Genomic DNA, 21,162 nt, shown 5'->3' with positions numbered 1-21,162 from the left:
CGTCGCAGGCAAGTGACGTAAGGCCGGGCGAGGCTCCGCCTCTTGCTGCGAGATGCTTGGCCGCAGCTGCCTTGGGGATCGGGAGCTTCCTTGGGAAAAGAGCTTGGTGACTGCACCTGCGTCTAGAGTGGGCGGAGAGGCGAAGCTAGGGGCGCTTATCAGCGGACTGCTTGCTGAGTAACTGTCCCAGGGTCTTTAGGATGTGAACAGACTAAACAACCGACGGCTGACAAGTCTCAACTAGCCTGCCTGAGGACAGTAGGCTTAAGAGCGAAAAAGCCTGTGAAACTGATGGGGACTTAAATGTTGGGAAATTTTTAGTTTAAGGTAATAGCTAATAAGCCTAGTAATCAATATATGTAAAAAGCTATTGTTTCTGGAACTGAAGGAATGACCTACCTTGATTCCAAGAGACTCATAAGCAGTTCCACCTCTGTGCCTCAGCAGGACTGCGAGCGATCCAGATGGCATCTGAGCTATTACATTCCTGGGTGAGCCGTCAACCACACAGGGCACAGATGACAAGAATGCTGCAGCTTTGATCTGATTACCTTTTTTCCTGAATGCTGAACTGCTTACTTACACTTTTCTTCTAATAAAAAAGGTCTGTTTATCCTGAGTCGTGTGGCTCCGTGGATTGAGCGCTGGCCTGCGAACCAAAGGGCCACTGGTTTGATTCCCAGTCAGAGCATATAGCTGTGTTGCGGGCCAGGTCCCTAGTTGGGAGCGCAGGAGAGGCAACCACACGTTGATGTTTCTCTCCCTCTTTTCTCCCTCCCTGCCCCTCTAAAAAATAAGTAAATAAAAATAAAGGGCTTGTTTATAGAAACCCGCCCTCCGACCACGTGAATAAAGCGCCCATAAAAATTCAACCCCTGTCTCTGCTTATTGGGTCTGGTAGATGGCAGGCGGCATGAACACTGGCTTTTCCGCTTTTCTGCTTTCAAAACCTCTGTGTAAACTGAAGTTAATTCTCTAGTGATCAAGAACACGAACATCTCTTGGTCACCCCCAGGATGTATAAGTAAAACTGGCCCAGACTTGCATTTGACAGGTGGTGGTTGGACAGACCGCCTCCTGACCCTGCGATCTTTCCCCAGCCCTACCATGTCTCTTTGACTTCGTTCTGAACACCTGCATGCTCGACCCAGGTCCAGAGATTATAGTGGCAGTGCACTTTGTGCTTATTTAACATAATCGTTTTTAATAATTAAAATACAACATTTAGTTAACTAAATATTTTACCCTCCCCCACACTGGAAGCATCTCAACAGGGTAAAAGGCCATTGCTAAAACGGATGGCAGGGCATGGTAAAAGCTTAATTTCATCACCCAAAATTCATGTGCTGAAACCTAACCCTCTGTACTTCAGCCTGTGACAGTATCTGGAGAAATGGTTTTTAAAGAGGTACTTAAGTTAAAATGAAATCATTAGAATGGGTATTAACTCAACATGACTGTTATCCTTATAAGAAGACATTGCGACATAGGGAGAAGACCACTGTCTACAAGCCAAGGAGAGAGGTCTCAGAAGAAGCCAAACCTGTCCACATCTTGATGTTGGACTTTTAGCTTCCAGAACTATGAGATATTTTTGTTGTTTAACCCCCCTAACCGCCCCCCCACCAAAAAGCATTAACTATATTTTCTGATTCTCTTTAATTGGGTCTCCTTAAAAAGGTTTTGATACCCTCCAAAAAATTAAATAAGAATAAATGTATTAACTCCTAAAAACAAAACAAAACCAGGAAAAGATTTTCTTTGGAGTCCAGAGGCTTATTTAACACTAAATATCTCTAAGCTATTTACTTAATATTAATTCAATTGGCAAAAATTTACCAAGGGTCTGATAATACCAGGCACATTCGATTTTTATTTCATTTAAGTTTACAATAACCCTGTGTCAGAAATAAGTTTTCCTGTTTTGTGCATAAGAAAACTGACCCAGGGAGATTCAGTGATTTGGGCAACATCGAATAACTGACAGCTAGCGTAACAGGGTTTTCTATCTAGATCTGTCTGGTTTAGCAGTCCATGCTCTTTGTACTGTACTATCCCTTCTCAAAGACCTGTCAACAGTACGACTGAATTCAGAGTTACAATCAAAATATGTTCAAAGGGCTGTGAATCCAGTTTAAATTCAATAAAATAGGTCTTGTTACTGCTTTGGAAGACTTAATACTTTTCTAATCTGTGCTATCTAAAATATAAGCCACCATGAAACCCATCATCAGATTTCTCTATTTTAATTCTAAAAATGGATTAAAAACTGCTCTCCCCTCACCACCCCAAATACACGTCTCACTTTTGATTTTTTTTAAAGAAAAGTTCTTATGACCAATCTCTTTATTAACATTGCCAAATATGGGTCTCAATTGGAACCTTCTGAATCCTAAGCCTTACAGTAATTTGTATCATTCCTACTTTATTATCTCTTAAATACTATTAAATAATATTTGATTTATTTCAGGAGTAGGAATTGGAAAGAAGGTATATTGAAAAATGTGGGAAATAAATTGAAATGTCTTTGAGTTCTGAGATAAACTGTGAACAGTAAGTGGCATTCCTTCTGTTGTTTTCATAACAGACACAAAGATATAATAAGTACTTGTCTTACACACATTTAAAAAATTTTTTTTTGAAGTTTATTTGAGCCAAACTGATGACGTATGCCAGGGAGCAAGATTTCAAATGCTCCAGAGAATAACAGTTTTGCAGCCTCTTTTATTCATTTGAAAGTAAGGTGGGGAAGTAAGGAAGATGGCATGGAAGTGGAAGAAAGTACAGCAAGGATTGGATTATAGGGTGGTTACCAAGATTATGTGCTCTCTTGAGAGTGGCTATGGCTTATTTCAAAGGTGTGTTAACTACACTAATGCATTTGAAAAATATTCATTCTTTAGTCATGATCTTTTAGAGCATTTGAGCTCTCAAAAAAGATCACTATGTGTACCTTTCTATTCCTGTCTATTCTTCTTTCCACCTGTCTTCTCTATGAAACTGTCAACATGCACTCTGAAACTGTTCTATGAAAATATGAGGTATCTTCAATTCATCTGTTTATAAGGCCAGAAAGACACTGTCATGTAGTGGCATTTAGTCAAGCAATTACTTTAAACACTGAATAGCTATCAAAGGATACTACGGCTGATGGCTAACCTTTTTAAACCTCCAGTCATACTAGACCACTAGTTCTAGTTCCACAAATCTTCTCCCATAGCTCTTTGCACATGTTTCTCCCTTCTGTTATGTATAACTTCCTTATCTTTCAGGTATCAACCTCACATTGGTGGCTTACAAGACTGGGAGAAGTGCCTCTGCTCTGTGCTCCTGGTGTGTCCTGTCTTTAGACCTATCACAGCACTTGTCATACTTTCTGGAAGTCACTGTTTACCATTTCCCAGGTTAGAGGATAAGATTGTTGAGAGGGCTGTGTCTTGTTCATCATGGAATTTCATCACTGTAAAAGCTTCAGAGTCTCCTCATAGCCTTGAGGGTGGTATTTTTTCTTTCCTGCGAGTGTGAAAATAAGCTGTGTAGGCTGAATGGTACTTGACATTTCTTGAATCAGAAAGCATAGATTTGTGGTGAAATATTATGGAAACATTAAAAATTTTCTATTTGATGTAGTAACATGGGATAAGTCTTGATGAAATAAGAGGCAATAGGCACTTCAGGCATTACTTTTACACTGTTATGATTAAATAAATTGTTATTATGTGTATACATAATTACAGACTGGAAGTGGATAGGTAAAAATGGAATTATTATAATTGTGGAGTTATAAGTGAATATTTCTTTTAAACATTTGTTCAAGGTCCTACCAACCTTGACTTCCAAATGGAAAAGTACATCTAAAAAAGGAAAAGTGATAGCATCTACATCATAAATCTGAAGAGAACCTGGGAGAAACCTCCGCTGGTAGCTTTTGCCATTGTTGTCATTGAAAAACCTGCTGATGTCAGTGTCATATCGTCCAGGAATACCGTTCACCAAGCTTTGCTGGTTTGCTGCTGCCACTGGAGCCACTTCACCCCTATAACCTTCACTAACCAGATCTGGGCAGCTTTCTGGGAGCTGAGGCTTGTGGTGGTTACTGACCCCAGGGTTGACCAGCAGCTCCTCAGAGGGACATCTTATGTTAACCTGGCTCCCATTGATCTGTGCACACAGACTCTCCTCTGCGCTATGTGTTCATTGCCAGCCCTTGCAACAACAAGCTGGCTCACTCAGTGGGCCTGATGCGGTGGCTGCTGGCCAGGGAAGTACTGTGCATGCGTGGCACCATCTCCCGTGAAGACCCACGGAAGGTCCTGGCCAATCTTTACCTCTTTTTAAAAATTATTTATCTATTTTTTATAAAGGGAAAGGGAGAGAAACATCGAACAGTTGTCTATCGTATGCACCCTGATTGGGGACGGAACCCACAGTGAATCCAACCAGTGACCACCTGAGCCACACTGGTCAAGGTCAATCTACTTCTGCAGAAAACCTTAAGAGATTTAAAAGGAAGAGGATGGAATTTCAAGATGAATGGACTGCTCCAGCTTCTGAGTTCAGTGCAGTTGAACCTGAGGTCGCAGACTGGCCTGAAGGTGTGCAGCTGCTCTCTGTGCCTATTCAGCGATTTCCTACTGGAGGCTGGAGTGCTCCACCTGCCACCGAAGACCCGCCTATAGTCCCAACTGCCCAGGCCACTGAATGGGTAGGAACGACTGGTCCTAAGCTGTTCTTCTACAAACTCTTAAACAGACTGGAAATAAGGTTGACAGAAAATAAACAGTTTCAAAAACAAACCCAAACCTTTTTCTTTCTTTCTTTCTAAATAATGGGCCTGTCTTGCAATGCACAACTTACTCCACAGTCCAGAATCCCTAGTACAAGTTAGCATTGGGCCCAGCGGGCCACTGTCCACAGGTTGCGCCCGCCCAACGTTCTCCTGCGTCGCGAAGAGCCACTCCCTGCGCTTTCTGCGGTCCCTCCGCCCCACTTCCTCCCTCCAGGCCCCGCCCCGGCCTGGTGCGCCTGCGCACGTGCGAACACGTGGCTGCCGCGGAGCTGGAGCAGCAATGGCGGCGGGTGGCGGCGGAGTTGCCGACCCCCTGTCTCCCGCGGGGGTCCCCTGCGCCTTCTCCCCGCAGAGTCAGGCCTACTTTGCGTTGGCGTCTGCCGACGGTCACCTACGAGTGTGGGAGACAGCCAACAACAGGTTGCACCAAGAGTACGTGCCTTCCGCGCACCTCAGCGGTACCTGCACCTGTCTGGCCTGGGCGCCAGCGCGGTTGCAGGCCAAGGTAAAGCAAGCGGGATGGCGGGAGGTAGGTGCCCCCCGGGGCTCGGCCTCTGCGTCCCTTGGCCCGACGGCGCGTGGCGCTGCATCCCGCGTGGCCCTCGGAGGCCCGGGGAGAGAATGCACAGAGTGCGGCGGCGCGTAGTGGGCCCACTCCGCCAGTTCCGTGCGCGGCCTGTCCAGAGGCAGTGACCGAGGGCTTGGCCCGATCCGACGGCCGGTGGACCGGAACCCTCCCAGCGGGCTCAGTCTCTGGCCCCGCTGTCGCCGGGGCCGCCATGTTCGCTGAGGGCCCGTTCACCCCCGTGGCGCGGGGGGTGGGGGGGGTTGCTGCCGGGCCTCGTTCAGCAGAATGCGAATATTCTGAGCTATGGCTTTTAACAGAGCTCCACCTCGGGGCTGCACTACAGACCCACTCATTACCTTCTCTTCGGGTTTGTCCTGCGTGGTTGGAATCAACAAGTCTATTTCTTGCTTCCTTGCACCGCTACCCTGGGGTGCCGGCTCACCACGTGTAGTCTTTCCCGTCCAAGACGGGGGGCTCTTAACTCTTGACTCTTCCAGGGTCATTTCCAGTCTCAGCCGTTTGAATCTTATTGCTTTTTTATTTTTAACATCGGCTCGACTTTCCTTTATAAACCCCCTTCTCCCCCAGAGAAGTTTGCGTTAGGATATGGAGGTGATGTGAAGTAGTTTAAGTTAAATATGAGTCCAGGTGAAATTTGTCTGAGATGGGACACAGCAGAATTTGGGAAGGCTTTTCATTGTTGGAGATCCCTCGCAGATAAGGTGCCATTCCCTGTTGCCTCCCACTACATCTTTTCTAACACATAACGCACGTGGGGACTGAAGTTAAGTATGCTGCCTAGGTTTGAATCCAGGCTTGGTTTCTTAGTAGTAATTTTGCCTCTAGTTTCCCAGTTGTAAAATTGGGATAATAGTGCCCACATCAGAGTGGTTGTGAAGGTTAACTTATTTAATAATGCATAAAGCATTTAGAGTAGTTCTTGGTATATAAAGTGCTTCAAGTTAAGTTTTTATTAGTACCTCATATTTGTATTGTTAGTTCTGCAAGGTAAGGACAATTTTTTAGTTTTGGGAAGAAGTAACTGAGGCTCTGGAAAATGAAGCAACTTGCAAAAAGCTAAAAACTGAACCTGGACCAGATCTCAGGTATTTAGAACTCAGTTCTCCGTTATCTGCAACAAATAGTTACTATTAGGCTGGCAAACATTTTCTGCCCACTCTGGTTTTCTGTTGACTTACAATCTCATTGTATGTCTCAGGAATAAAACATCTGCCTAGTCTTAAATGGCCTGTTAAAAGTCAGAGTTTTGGATTAAATATAACACTCTGGTATAATATTAAAAATCTGGATTTGGTTTCATAACCAGGACTCAGTTCAAACTTGGTTTTGTCACATTGGTCACTTTAATTTTGGGGGCCTCATTGAAAAATGAGTTGGGTTACATTAAAAAGTTTTTATATGTTTTTGATCCTTTGCCTGTATTCTCTCATTTTAGCCACACAACTCTTTGAAATGCTCTGGAATTATTACATTTTTTAAAACCGAGAATCAGAACAAAGAAGGTTTAAATGGCTTCACTAAAACCGTAATAACCAATGAAGGTGTTGTGCCCACTGGAGTCGAGATACTGTGGCTGGTGTAGCATGGCCTGGCATGTAGTGAGTGCTCAATAAATGTTAGTTGTTATTGAATGGATCAACAGGTGTTCCTCATGGGCTCATTTGTCATTGACTGCTCCATTCCTCAATGTAAATCAGTTTGTAAGAGTACTTATCTGTTTCAGTAGTTGGCAGTTCACTACCCATGGTATCAGTGGAGAGAAAATGAGTTGGTGCTGGGTTTTTTTGGAGGATAACAGGAGTTAAGACAGCTCATAAATTTTTAGAAAAATTATTATTGTTCTCAGTCACAGAATGGTTAGAATACTGTGCATTTAGGCCACAATAGTTTTTAAAGGGTTTTTGTACGTATCATATAGCTGAGTATTTCCAACTGGTTGATAGAGCCTGGGTGAAGAGGCCCTCTAATGATGACAAGAAAAGTACAGGGAGACAGATTGATCGACTGGATGGATGCTGCTGTTTGAGCTCCTTGAGTTAGGTGTGTAAGCTGAGGCTGAGATGGTCTGTGATCTGCCAAAGCTACACAGTGAGGGACTGAGCCAGCCACCTAGCAACTGCCTATTTCATTCTCCCCTCAAGTCTCTCAAAATTTTCTCTTTTCCTTCCCTAACTACTGTAGAGCCCAACCCTGAAGAAACTGACCTTGTCTACTATTGGCTTCTGCAGTAAATGTATTGATGCTCTTTGCTCTCACTGCGAAGTACAGCCACACAGCTTAGTGCTCGTTGATTGAAGAGCACAGCATTTCAGACGTTGGGCAGGGCAAGCAGAGTAGTAAGGATGCTTCCGGGAAAATCTGAGCTGAGTATCCCCACTCCTGTCTGTTAGAGATGTAGCACAGTCCAGTTGTGTTCTTGTATAATACACTGTCCTAAGGTCTCTTTAGTATTTAAGCTTCAAAAGAACGTAAGGTTTGCAAATTAGATCCAGTGGCAGAAATAGATGTATTAGAATTTAATTGTTTTTTATATAAATACATGTAGTCATATATAAAATACACATATTTTGTTCATTGTTATCCATGAAACATTTGCCAGAGTAAGTGACTAAGGCCAAGAAATGGCATGGGAGATTAATTGCAGAATGAAGTTAGAAACTATCATTATTTTCAGGGTCTAGAGATTGTTATTTTTCAAAAAGAGGCTTTGACTTTTAAGTGGATAACAAAACAGATTTAGTGGGTTGCGAAGGCATAAAACAATATCAGTATATTTTGCGTGGTAAATGTTTTTCTGGTGAAACTTTTTTCAGTTATATATACATACATTGTTATGAGTACGTACTGTCTTATGTAACCACTTTTCTTACTCTAGGATTTCAGTCTAAAAAGTCATTGATTAATTGATCAAATTCAGACTTTCGTTACCTGGATGTCTTTTTTTCTCTCTGTCTTTGCCACGTCTGTACTTGCTTTTATAACTTATGTACATGTGCCATTCGGACTCTCTGCCTTCTGAATCAAATGCTGACAAGCTTGCTTCAGATTGGTGTTGGTACTTACTGCTTCACTCAGTCACACCCTCATATTGAGAAGAACTCTAGTCTAAAAAGTCATCTTGTTTTGGTCTTCACTCTTGGTACCTTCAGGAACTCAGATTTTCCTATCACAAGTACATTACGAACTAAATTTTTAGACTGCCTTTTCCATTACTTTATATAATTACATGTATAATTTGTGTGCATATTACATTGTGTTATGCCCATTAGAGGGAACTATTGTATGACTAAGATATCAGCAAAGCAATAAAGACAATTCAGATATGCTATATAGTGCAGAGAAGAGTATGATTTTTGCCTTAAGAGAAAGAAGTTTTTATGGAGATGTGATTTTTGAGGTGGACCTTGAAGCATGGATAGATTTTTTAACCAAATGAAAATTGAGGTGAAATTTTCATTTGCTTTGCAATGAAAAGCAGAGGCCAAAATTGGAAAGTTTATTTGTAATGAGGGTGTGTAATACAAGGATGGAGTTGAAAATAAGGCTGGACAAAGTGGGTTGGAGGCAAATTCTGGATGTTTTTGGATGCCAGAGAATTTTGTTGATTTACTCTTCTCTGGGGAGTCCCTGACATTTTTGATCACAGGAAGAACGGGTTCAGACAGAAAATGCCAGTAAAGGTCTGTCACAATCTGCAGTCATCCGTATCACTTAGCTACTGGTTTCAGAAATACTCAGTAATGGGGCAATGCTTAAAATATTGGAGTTCACTAAAATGCACATTGGTTATTTAAACTTCTTATCTGGTTGACATGTTACATGTTTGGACAAGTCCATCCTGCTGAATGGGAAGTTATTTTTTAAGAGATCACCTAGCTCTGAGAAAGCATACATGAGTCACTAGTTCTCTGAGATTAATTGGATTATTATTAAGGTTTAGATCAGGAATCCTGAAAATTGGACATAGATTCTGTGGGTACTCCTCCCACTTGTTCACCCTGCTTGCTTCTCCCCAAAATAGAGAATTTTGCTGATAAGGGAACTAGGGCTTGGAATAATATGTTACTTTTTAATTTCTAAAATTGCTTTGCTTTCAACTGCAAATTCAAATCTGCAGAAAAACATATTGTACATATTTGAACCAGTCTTGTTTCACATGTTAGAAACCTCAGTGTAGATCATTTTAATTTGATTTGGGAAAACCAAAACCAGAAGAAATAATTTCTAGAATCGTTTTGAGTTTCCTGTTGAGGTAGTAATAGGTTGATATACTTCCCCTATAGTCCTTGCCTAAAATAAGTGTTTGTGTTCATAACCTTATGCAGAAACCACATTTGTTTTCTAGGATCATTTAGGGGTGGCATTAGAACTTCGCTAACTGAAGCTGGGGTCTAGGACAAGGCTTGTGCTAAAGTTTCAGTGCTTCAAGCAAATTAAATGTTGCTGTTGAGATTATCAGGTTGTTTTATACTTTAGCTTTTAACTGTAACTTCTCTTTTGGGTTTATGAATGTAGATACATTTTTCCAGAGTTGCAAAATGTGCATTTTTTTCTGTATGTAGAATGTTGCCCTATTTTTAATTAAATGTTTTTTATTGTCAAGTATGTCCAATGAATCAAATTTTTCAAATGTATCATTTCCATAAGATACCTTAAAGAAAAATGCTTTATAAATCTACTCCTTGATATTCTTTATGCACTGGTAACATAATTTTCATTGGTGGGTTTTGGGTTGAACAGATTTTTATGTATCCTCATCTGCTTTTTTTGTGCTGTAGAGCAAAGATCTTACGCTATTGAGAAAACATCCCTTTTCCTATAGTATTGATCTCTTTTACACTAATAGAACAGATTTCTCAGCGCTTCTTTATACTAAAGTACGGGCTGGCAGGCTTTAATTTAAAAATTATAAACATGGAAGATAGGTTCTGCAGTTTTGCAGAATTATGAACTGATGTAGTACTCTAAAGTTAGGATCATTTTCTTTTTGATGGACAGACAAGAGCTGTTACTGTCATTTTGAAATAAATCACAATCTTGTGGCATTTGGCAGCACTTACTCAGACACGGGAGCAACTTCTCTATATGTGCTCTGTGCTGCTCTATTAGTTACAGCTATTTCTTGACTGAAATGGAAGTCAATGCATTTTATAAATATAAAAACACGTGTGTCCTTTTCCTAAAAACCAAAGTAGAATGAAAGAAAAGATGAGGGGGAAGGGAAGCGTTCAGCTGCTTGGGTGTGGATCTGTCATCTCTCTGCTTGGGAGTGGAGCGTTGCACCTGCTAAGAGAAGGCCAAGAGCACACCAAGCTGTCCTGTTTGACGCCTTCCTTCCACAGAGGTGGGAGGCAGGGAGGCAGGGGTGAGAATTATGAGCTCTTGGAGTGGGTATTTTTGTTCTGAGTAGTGAGAAAGAGGGAATCCTACTTCCACCATTCTCATTCTTTTCTTAATTGTTTCTGTTTTTTTTTTTTTTTTTAGTAAGTGTCCCTTAGTGGCAATCATGTTTCATTTGTGGGCTCTTGGGCATTTGCAGTTACGCATTAGTGATACTTCAGTGTTTGAAATACAAAATAAACATTTTTTTTTCTTTTATTTTTAGGAAAGTCCCCAGAGGAAAAAAAGGAAATCAGAACCTATAGAAACGAGTAACCAGATTGACTTGTTGGCTCTCGGTACAGCAGTTGGTAGTATTTTATTATACAGTACAGTGAAAGGAGAATTACACAGTAAATTAATAGTAAGTATGTGTGTATTTTATATAAAAGCGATACGACGAGGAAGCTGGTATATTAGAGATCTATTAAATAAAAACAAAACTGTTTAGGATCTGCATTATGGGGCCATTTTTCTGTCCCTTCTACATTTAAAACAATTCTAAACAGTAATAGTTGATAATAGCTATGATAGGTCACATAGTTCTTACAGACCAGAATATGAAAAATTGTTGCCTCAATTGAAAATAAAGGGTAGAAAGAATTCTACGTATCACAGATAATGACAGGAAGGAGCCCACCATCTCTAGGGCTAGAGAACAAAGAAGATGGTTGGAATTGCTGCTGAAAGACCTTTGAGGAACAGATGTTTCTCTCTCTGCTGCTGTCTCTGGAGCAGGTGTTGGCCCCATGGGCCTGGGATCCAGAACTCTGAGGAGGAGTCTCTAGCTGATGACTGGTGTCTCTGGAGGGAGGTGATGAAACTGGTTCTCCTGATGCTGGAAAAGGCACATGCAGTTGCTGCTAAAAAGATCACTGCTGGGGGGAAGAAGCAGCGGGGTGATGCAGACTGGGAGACTGGAAGGAAGGAGTCCCATGTTCTCCAGCCTGTCTCCCTCTAGCACCCCTTACTGGTGGAGCCTACTGGCCTTCCAACTGGCAAAGCAGAAATGTGGTTCGCAGAATCCCCGCCCCAGCATTGCAGAGCACAGAAGTGAGGGCTTGGCTCTGCAGGACAGTAACTTAACTGACAATTTGTTTCAGACAGAATCTATTACAATATATTTTGGTGTTCACTGAACGCCTGCCTATATATAGGAGTGCTTTCTGTAGATAGGAATGTAACATAGATTGTGTATTTCTTTGCTTTATGCACATGTTTAACCCTTTGTGTGCCAACATCGCTGTGAGTGACGCTGACATATTTTCCCACAAGTGCCAGTGTCACTCCCAGCGACTCTTTTTGATGGCTATAAATGTAAATAACAATGGAATGATTGGTATTTTATGTTTTGTTTTTGTTTTTTTTGTACCTTAGGTTATATATTGATATAACTTTCTCATGTTCCAAATTTCGAATTACGCGTGGCACTCAAAGGATGGGTTAAAAAGTACATTTGGGTTCTGTCCATCTGCTTATTTTATATCCTGATGTTTTCCATTACTTTACAACATAATTTTCATATTTGTCAGGAACTAGTTATAAACATTTTAGGACTAATTAAAGTACCATTAAATTGGATAGTCCCTTGGTGATTTAATTATACTGTCCATTTAGGTGGTTACTGATTTTTATTTGGTTAACACATTTTTTTCTTACATGATTCCTGTAATTTTTAAAGTATATTTTGTTGGTTATGCTATTATAGTTATCCCAATTTTTTTCCCTTTGTGATTCCTGCAATTTAATGAGTCAAAGGTTTTGAGTGTTAAAGGCATTTTATACATAGTATAAAAATACTTTCTGAAAGAATTTTCCTGATTTGTACTTGAATCAGCAGTGGAAGGATGGTACCTGTATTTTAGTAGTGTTAATGTCTCCATTGAATATTGCCATTAAAACAGTACTAACACTAACAAAAAAACAACTGATTTGATAGGTGGAATTTTTTATCTTGATTTTTAATCTGTGCTTCTGAGTGAGTGAGCATCTTGCTATGCTGAGAATGTTTATCATTAATATGGTATGATCTCTAACACAGGGAAACATTTAGTGTTTACCTGAAAAAACAGATTTTTTTATTGAGAGGTATTTTTGGCACCTATAAAAAAAGGTTTTTCACACTGGTGCGTGTGTCTCAGTGATTGCATGCTGGCCTGTGATTGGAAAGGCCACTGGTTCAATTCCCGATCAGGGCATATGCCTGGGTTGCAGGCCGGTCCCCAGTTGAGGCGAGCAAGGCAACTGATCGATGTTCAAATGTTTCTCTCCTTCCCTTTCTCCTTCCTTCCCCCCTCTCTCAATCAATCAATCAGTCAATCAATCAGTCAATCAATAAATCTTTTTAAAAAAGATTGTCAATGATAGTTGACATGATTTTTATCTTAAATGTTGACTTTCAACTCTAGGATTTGACTATTCACTCAAGTGTCACAAACTTTTTGCCACTGTGTATGAAACATTTGTCATGCTTTGTGTGGGCATTCCTGTCAAAAACCAGTAGCATTGAGGAGTAGTATCCTCCAGCTTATGAGCCCCTAGATTTTCCAGCAGAGGGGAAAGTTAACATTTGATGAAGTTACAGCCAGTTTATCTCATTTTTGATGTTAGAAAAGGATAGGTGTTTTTTGTTTTTGTTTTTAAGTAGGTTAAAGCCTAACATTATAGTTAACTATTCAGTGATAATTCCAGGGTACATATTATCGTTATATCAGAAGAATTTTTTTTTATTTTATTTTATTTTTAATTTACAGAGCGGTGGACATGACAACAAAGTCAATTGCATACAGTGGCATCAAGACAATGGCTGTTTGTATAGTTGTTCAGATGATAAACATATTGTGGAATGGAATACACAGATGTGCAAAGTAAAGTGGTACGTAATGTTGATGGTTCCGTGGCGTTGGAGGGGCGACTTCGTTACTGTTTGGAGATGTGTTAGGATTTGACAAATCGAAACTGTTCTTGCTATCAGTAAAATTTGATACCGGACATAGTGGGGAGTGTTGACACTAGTAAGACTGTGTGGACTGTTTTTGAGGAACTTTTTAAGTCATGTCAGGTTTTAATCCACAAAAGTTAAATAGTGGTGCAAGCGATAACTGCACTGGAGATGCCACAAGGTGGCGTGTGATCGCTGGTCACACGAGTAGGGTAGTGTTGGGAAGGCCTGGTGGAACAGGGATTTCTGTTGGGCCTTCCAGGGTAGGTAAAGTTTTGGGAAGAAGAGGGTGGGGAAATGGCAGAGGTGACCAGAAAGGGAAGTGAAAGATTTACTTAGAACTGAGTCATGTCGAGGGGGCCATACTAGGAGATTATGTTGGAGGGTATGGGGCAAGTATATTAAGAGTTTGGCGGCCTTAAGTAGCATAGACAAAAGCCACAGACAGCTATCTGGTAAGCAGGAGAGCGCCAGGGAAGGGCAATGTCTTGGAAATAAAGTAACCAAAATTATGCGTTGGGGAAAAGTGGTATCAGCGATGTCTGGAATAAATGGGAAGGAGCTAGTTCAAAGGACTTCTGTTCATGTGCTTAGTTTTGTGTGTACCTGGCATTTCGCTCTCACTCCTGCAGTAGAATTCTCAGTTATTTTTAGACACATCAGTGTTGTTGTTTCTTGGAGGCTTTCCTCCAGTTACATTTATTGCTTGAGGACTTCTGCCTTCTTCCAGGGTTTGCTGAACAAGCACTTGTCCTGGGATCTCCTTTCTCCATCTTCCTGAAGATTCTTTTGTCAGATGCATCCTCTGTTTCCTGAATTCCATTTTTCACTGTTGGTTTGCTCCTCCTTTTGGTGAAGCACACAAATTGGTGGCTTTCTCAGGAAGGGTGCATGGATGGTAAATTTACTCGTACCCTAGAGTCTTTATTCTAGCCTCACAGTTGAGGCATCATTTGAGGGTATGTAATTTTTGGTTGGAAGTAATTTTCCCTCAGGATTTTGCAGCCTTGGTCCCACGGCTTTCTAGCTGTCAGTGTTAGTCACCCTTAGAGTTCTAAAGCAGCCTGGGATCTTTTTTCTTTTATATTGGCATTTGTGGGACCGTTTATCCTGGAAATTCGTGTCCTTCATTTTTCTTGTACTATGTTCATCTGCTCTTTAAAAATCTTTCTTTAGTACTCACTCTTGTTGACATCAGGGGTCCCCCACCCCTTGGCCGTGGAATGGCACCGGTCTGTGGAAATACTGTCTTCCACGCAACCCGTCCCTGGTGCCAGAAAGATTGGGGGACCGCTGGTGTAGATGTTGCATCTCCCCTTGAGAACCTCTCTGTCAGGGAGGCTGTACAGTATTCCCTCACTTATCGCGGGTATTACGTTCTAGACCGCCCCCCGCAATAAGTGAAAATCCGCGAAGTAGGAACCTTACATTTATTTTAGTATTTATATATTTTTTAAGGCTTTATAAACCCTTCCCACACACTTATTAACCTTTCCCACTCCCTTATTAACCTTTTCCACACTTTTATAAACACTACTTATATTCTTAAACATATTCTACACTCTCAAACCTACGTAACTTTAACAACATACGTATACAGTACTGCAAAATCCCGCAATACAGCCAAAAATCCGCGATAAATAAATACAATATTTCAAAAAATTCCACGATACAGTGAGGCCGCAATAAGTGAACCGTGATATAGAGAGAGGGACTACTGTACCTTAGTGATAGGTTAGTTACCTGACACGAGCTTTTAGGGAATGCAGTTGGGCATAGACCCTTACATAGTTATGGTATGTCTTTGCTCTGAACAAAGTTTTCTCCCTATTCAGATGTTTTTGTTTCTTTTCTCTACATAGCAAATGGAAAGGTGACAATAGCAGCGTCAGTTCCCTGTGTATCAGCCCAGATGGAAAGATGTTGCTTTCAGCTGGTCGAACAATCAAACTGTGGGTTTTGGAGACCAAAGAAGTCTACAGAGTGAGTGAATCAAATTAGTTATAAGCATAATAGTCATCTAGAGTAAGCATGGAGAAATAAATAGGGGCCTGAGCCATAGAGTATTATTTTAAGAATACAGATTCTTTATTTTCAAGCACATTGAATAGTAGAATTAATAGGTAAAAGTTAGCCTCCAAATCTGGTTTATTGTTAAGGTTATACATGTCCACTTCACATGCATTGGAGAAATGAATAGACCAAATAAGTGGAATTTGAATTAAAAATCTTTTACTCTACTATGTAGAGTGTAGTGATTTTGATTTCTAGCTTGCCTCCAGCATTTGGTCCACTTATAGTATTTAACTGGAAGTTTAGTATTAGATCTGAGTGCGCTCAGGGGTTACTGAACTTTTGGTGCCGTGATGATGCCGTAAAATTGTGGTTTCGACTCACTGAGTAAAATGAAGACCTACAATTCCTTGGCTGTGTCTGAGCACCTATCACCCCTTTATAAATGGATAGAATTAAGTGACTCTAACTCAGAGATGGGAGAAAAGACATTGTAGGGTGCAGTCATGGCATTAAAAAGAGCATCTTAATTTTCATTATCTTCAGATGAAGTTTTAAGAAGTGAGAAGAATATATACCACAAATTACCTTGGTTTAGAATTTGTTACTTCTAGTCTGGAGCTCTGATTTCAGACTTGTGATATATATCCTGTGGTACATATGGACACCTAACTTTTTTTTACTGTTTTGAATCTATCTCTCCTAACATGATTAACTTTTTTTAGCACTTCACAGGACATGCAACACCAGTTTCATCACTTATGTTCACTACTATCAGACCTCCTAAGGAGAGCCAACCCTTTGATGGAATTACAGGTCTTTATTTTTTATCTGGAGCAGTACATGACCGGTTACTTAATGTCTGGTATGTAATCTTTTGGATTTGGGAGATAACTTTGTCTTGAAAGACTGTCATAGCTTACATGGTTAGCAGAAATGCTGAACGTGAGGGTGGCTTTATTGTAGTTAATGTTAGATTTGTCTTGACTTGTAATGAAGAATCGAGCCTGCCTTAACCAGATCTACATCAGGGAAATCTGGGAGCGTTGCATACTAGAGCCTCCTCCATGCTTGTTTAGAGGTGTAGTGGGCTGAGTATTTTATGACTGGGCGATTTAAAAATAAAATCAGGATTTCGGGGAAACCATTGATTTTGTTGAAATAGATGGCTGTTGGGTTATTACAGTAATTATTTACTGATGGTTTACGGAGGACGTTAAATTCCTTGGCCATGTTTTTGAAACTAATTTTAAAATAAAAATTAATTTTGTATTAAAGGGCAATCAAAAAATTTTTAAGAAATGTAAGAAATGGATTGGATTTTACGACATCATCTGATAGTAACTTTTTAAAAAACTTAAAAAATACTAGTAATTTCTCATCCTATTAATCAATTACTTGAGTGTTTTCTTGACCATATAAAGTTACTATGAATTTATACCAAATATTACTCAGATATATTTGGGCTCATCACGTATGTGCGGGGAAAGGTTCGTGGGTCACTGTTCACCCTCAAACCATCAGCTAAGCTGTAGTTCCTAGTTATGTCTCTCATTCAGATTACATTGGTTTTGTGCTCTGTGTCTGATATTTGAGGAATGCCTATTGGGATGATTTCTTTTAGTTCTAGAGCCTTTAACACTTAACATAAGAAATTAATAAAGGCAAAGAGCTAAAATCTGCCACCAGTCTTCTGACATTACCGAGGTGCTTCAGTCTTAAATGCTGTACCTCTTTGGCTCCTAGGCCTAGGGGTCTCTGGCTACAAAATTTCTTCTGTAAAAGAAAGGTGATTTCTGTTGTCTTAATGTCTTGGTGGCTTCCTTGTAACAGAGGAATAAATTTAAAAAACCCATATTAAAAGGCTGTCCAATAGGACCATTTGTGAAACTGTTTTCATAGATGGGCAAGCCTGAGATTCCCTGATAATTACCATTGGAAGACCATTTCTGTAAGGAAATAGCATTGAAGGCTTTTTGCTGCTGAGTAAAGATTTCAGAAAACCTTTTATATTATTAAGATGATAGTACTGTCTCCTGTTGATGAGCTAAGATAGCACTTTCTTCTGTATGTAGTGTTCTGAGAGCAGTGATTTTGAATATGTATAGTATGAATGGCCAGGTTAGAATTAATCTTGTTTTATTAAGAACTTACTGTGCCTGAAATACTTAAAATTTGTCTGATCAATTTTCTTAATTTTTTTCTGGACAGAAATATTGAAAGATTGTCTGGATGTGTTTTTTAAGTATTTGTTTAAATATTTTGGCCTATTATTAGGTTGTTTTATTAAGTTTTTTGTTTTTGTTTTTTAAGAGAGAAGGGAAGGGGAGAGAGAGGGAAACATTGATGGGTTGCCTTTTGCCTATGCTCCAACTGGGGACCAAAACAGCAACCTAGGCATGTGCCTTGACTGGGAATTGAACCCACAACCTTTCAGTTCATGGTATGATGCTCCAGCTAACTTGAGCCGCACTGACCAGGGCTTCTTACTGAATTTTAAGAGTTCTGTGTATATTCTGAGTATAAATTCATTATCAGGCATGTGCTGTACAAATATTTCTCCAAGTCCATTACTTATCTTTTTGAAGAGGTTTTTAATTTTGATGAAGTTCAGATCATGTTTAGAAATGTTTGCATAACCCAAGATCACAAAGGCTTTCTCCTGGCAGTTTTGTAGTTTTAGATCTTAAATTTGGTTCTGTGATATGTTTTGAGTTAATATGCATATATGGTCTGAGGACTGGATTCATATTCATGTTTTTGCCTTATGGATATCTGGTTGTCCCAGTATCACTTGTTGAAAAGACTTATCTCCATTGAATTGGTTTTGCCTATATACACATATATAGACATACAGTCAATTCTTGTTATTCACTGATTATATTGTATAAAGTTCTCATGAACACTGATTTAGTGATACTGAACTATTTCTCCTCGAGGAAATACAGGTTTAGGTTTCTACAAGCCTCTGGTTATAACATTTTTGTCATCTAATCAATATGTAATCTTGTTTTATGTGTCTTTCTGTTTAAAGGTACCTTGTAATACACACATACAGAGAGGCATATCTTATTTTATTGTGCTTTGCTTTATTGTACTTCACAGATGTTGAGTTTGATTACGACTCTATTGCAGTACTTGCTCTGTTGGGATGGTCTGGACTGAACACACAGTGTCTTGGAGATATGCCTGTATTGGTTGACTCATGTAAGAACGTCTGTGTTAAACTCAGACGTTTTCTCTCTAATGCACATCACAGCGTTTTTGCTCTTAGGGACATTAGACAGCACTTCACTGCTACACCTGGGCCATTATAAACAGTAAAATCACCCAGCAAAAAGCACGAAAGCAAAATATAGACCACCAAAACAATACTTACAGCCCTTGCTCATGTGACTCAGTGGATTGAGTGCCGGCCTGCTAGCTGAAGGGTCGCTGGTTAGATTCCCTGTCAGGGCACAGGCCTGGGCTGTGGGCCAGGTCCCCGGTTGAGGGCGTGCGAGAGGCAACCTATTGATGTTTCTCTCACACATCAGTCTTCCTCTCCCACTCCCTCCCTTCCCCTTTATCTAGCAATGAATAAATGAAATCTTTTTAAAAAATTTAAAAAAGAATACTTATAGTATGAGGACGGAAATAAAAAGGCAGAGAATAGCCTTGTTTAACCTTGGGAGTGTTGGGCAACTCATTTTTTGCACTGCCTGTGCGCATACCTATTAATGGCCATGAAAGGTCAATACATGTTGACCTTGTGGTTTACAAATATATTTTAGCAAGTAGGTAATTTCTCAGATAACGGAATCAACAAATAATGAGTATCATTTGTGTGTGTGTATCTGGATTTGTTTCTTCTCAGTATTGCTATGATGTTAATTCTCAAATTAACCCGTAGATTTAATGCAAACCTAGTCAAAATCCCAGCAAATTCTTGTAGAAATTGACAATCTGGTTTTAAAATTCAAATGGAAATACAAAGGACAAAGATAGCCAAAATGAATTTGGAAAAGAAGAAAACCGTTGGAGGACTCATATTGCCTGATTTCAGGACTTGTCAAGCTACAGTAATCAAGACAGTGAGGTATTGGCACCCATCAAGATAGACGTATAGGTGAATGGAAAAGAACAGAGAATGTTCCTCTTTGTGTTGTTATCTGCCAGAAATGAGTTAGTGCTTTCTCTTTTCTCGTGCAACCATGTTATAATGGTAGTGATACTGGAGCTTCCTTATTTTGATCTTTAGTCACCTTATTAGCTTTCGAAAGATGAAAAACTATTTGGAACCTAATGCTGTGACTCCTTTTAGTGCCTGCCCCTTTTTTTGAAATCTCTTTTACTGTCCAATCATTGCTTTTGTTTATCTAGGCAGGTCCGGTCAGAAAACAAAGAGAAGAATGCAGTGATGTCTTTCACGGTTACAGATGAACCTGTCTATATTGACTTGACTTTATCAGAAAACAAAGAAGAGGTAAATGGCTCAATTTTTGAGAATTTGTTTTTGGAGTTCATGAATATTTTCAAAATTGGGGTTTGATGATTTAATGATGTAGTAAAGGGGATAGGAGGGTGGAAGAAGAAAGTAAAACAAAAGTCTTAGACTGAAGTAACCATTTGGTCACTGGTCAGCTCTCCTGAGGGGAAGGGACAGGGTGCAGGGGCGTTCTCAGCAGTCCACACTGCTCTTCCGTGCGGGACCCACCGGTCCCCCGTTGTTAGCCTGTGCACTTGGTAGGGACTTCTCTCATCTAACTTCCAAGCTGCATTCTCCTTGACTGTGTTATCTTCTTGGCCTAAAAACTTTTATTTATAAGCTTGAAAACAACTCAAATTGTTATTTTGAAGACAGTAATTATTTTTAAATGCAGCAACTGCGCATCCTTGCTGTTCTAGCTTTTTCTCTGGTTAAAGGAGTAGGGAGGAGAGTTGAAATTTCATAAGTATATTATGAAGTAATAATCCATTAGAGTAGACAGAAGTGCATTACCCATTAGAGTAATCAGTTACATTTCTTTTTTAGCCTGTCAAGTTAGCGGTTGTTTGCAGAGATGGTCAAGTTCATCTTTTTGAACACATACTAAATGGGTGAGTAAGAACTCTCAAGTCAGAAATTTATTTTCCTTCCCTGACTTAGTCCTTTATACTCTCACTTCAGTATTCTTTGTGTTATATTTTCATTTAGATTGTTTTGAAAGCATCCTTCATTCTCCATTCAAAATTACTATATACATTCCTAGTGAGAACTTAAGTTTTTGGCTCATGGATTATTTCTTCCTATTTGAGGTTAGGAGAATGGCTTTTTATGATGCACGCTCAGTAAATGTTGGTAGTTCTAATGACAAATTTTAAAAGGAAAATGTTTAGTTGGAGAGTTTTGTGTGTGAACTTTTGGCGAAGCCTTAGTTTCTAACTCAGTGCCTCTCCTTGTCACGCATGTGGGTCAGTGAAGCATGGCGA

The 21,162-nt window shown here is 40.0% G+C and overlaps 1 protein-coding gene and 1 non-coding gene across 2 annotated transcripts in view; both read left to right on the top strand.

Moving 5' to 3' along the window:
* The first annotated feature begins 5,046 nt into the window (after positions 1–5,046).
* Positions 5,047–21,162, top strand: part of WDR43 (WD repeat domain 43) — a 32,204-nt gene continuing 16,088 nt past the window's right edge. Inside the window, exons 1-7 of the mRNA XM_090280988.1 lie at positions 5,047–5,294; positions 10,984–11,121; positions 13,511–13,632; positions 15,561–15,681; positions 16,437–16,576; positions 20,074–20,176; positions 20,726–20,790. Of these exons, the coding sequence (XP_090137114.1) occupies positions 5,070–5,294; positions 10,984–11,121; positions 13,511–13,632; positions 15,561–15,681; positions 16,437–16,576; positions 20,074–20,176; positions 20,726–20,790 (914 nt within the window). The 5' untranslated portion in view covers positions 5,047–5,069. The remainder of the gene's footprint in view (positions 5,295–10,983; positions 11,122–13,510; positions 13,633–15,560; positions 15,682–16,436; positions 16,577–20,073; positions 20,177–20,725; positions 20,791–21,162) is intronic.
* LOC150005702 (small nucleolar RNA SNORD53/SNORD92) lies at positions 16,057–16,139 on the top strand. The gene has a single exon (XR_016512138.1). It is a non-coding gene; the product is annotated as a small nucleolar RNA SNORD53/SNORD92 (small nucleolar RNA).

This window comes from Furipterus horrens, unplaced genomic scaffold, assembly GCF_987537825.1.
Source record: "Furipterus horrens unplaced genomic scaffold, mFurHor1.1.pri manual_scaffold_6, whole genome shotgun sequence".
NCBI lineage: Eukaryota > Metazoa > Chordata > Mammalia > Chiroptera > Furipteridae > Furipterus > Furipterus horrens.
This window is presented reverse-complemented; position numbering and strand designations above follow the sequence as displayed.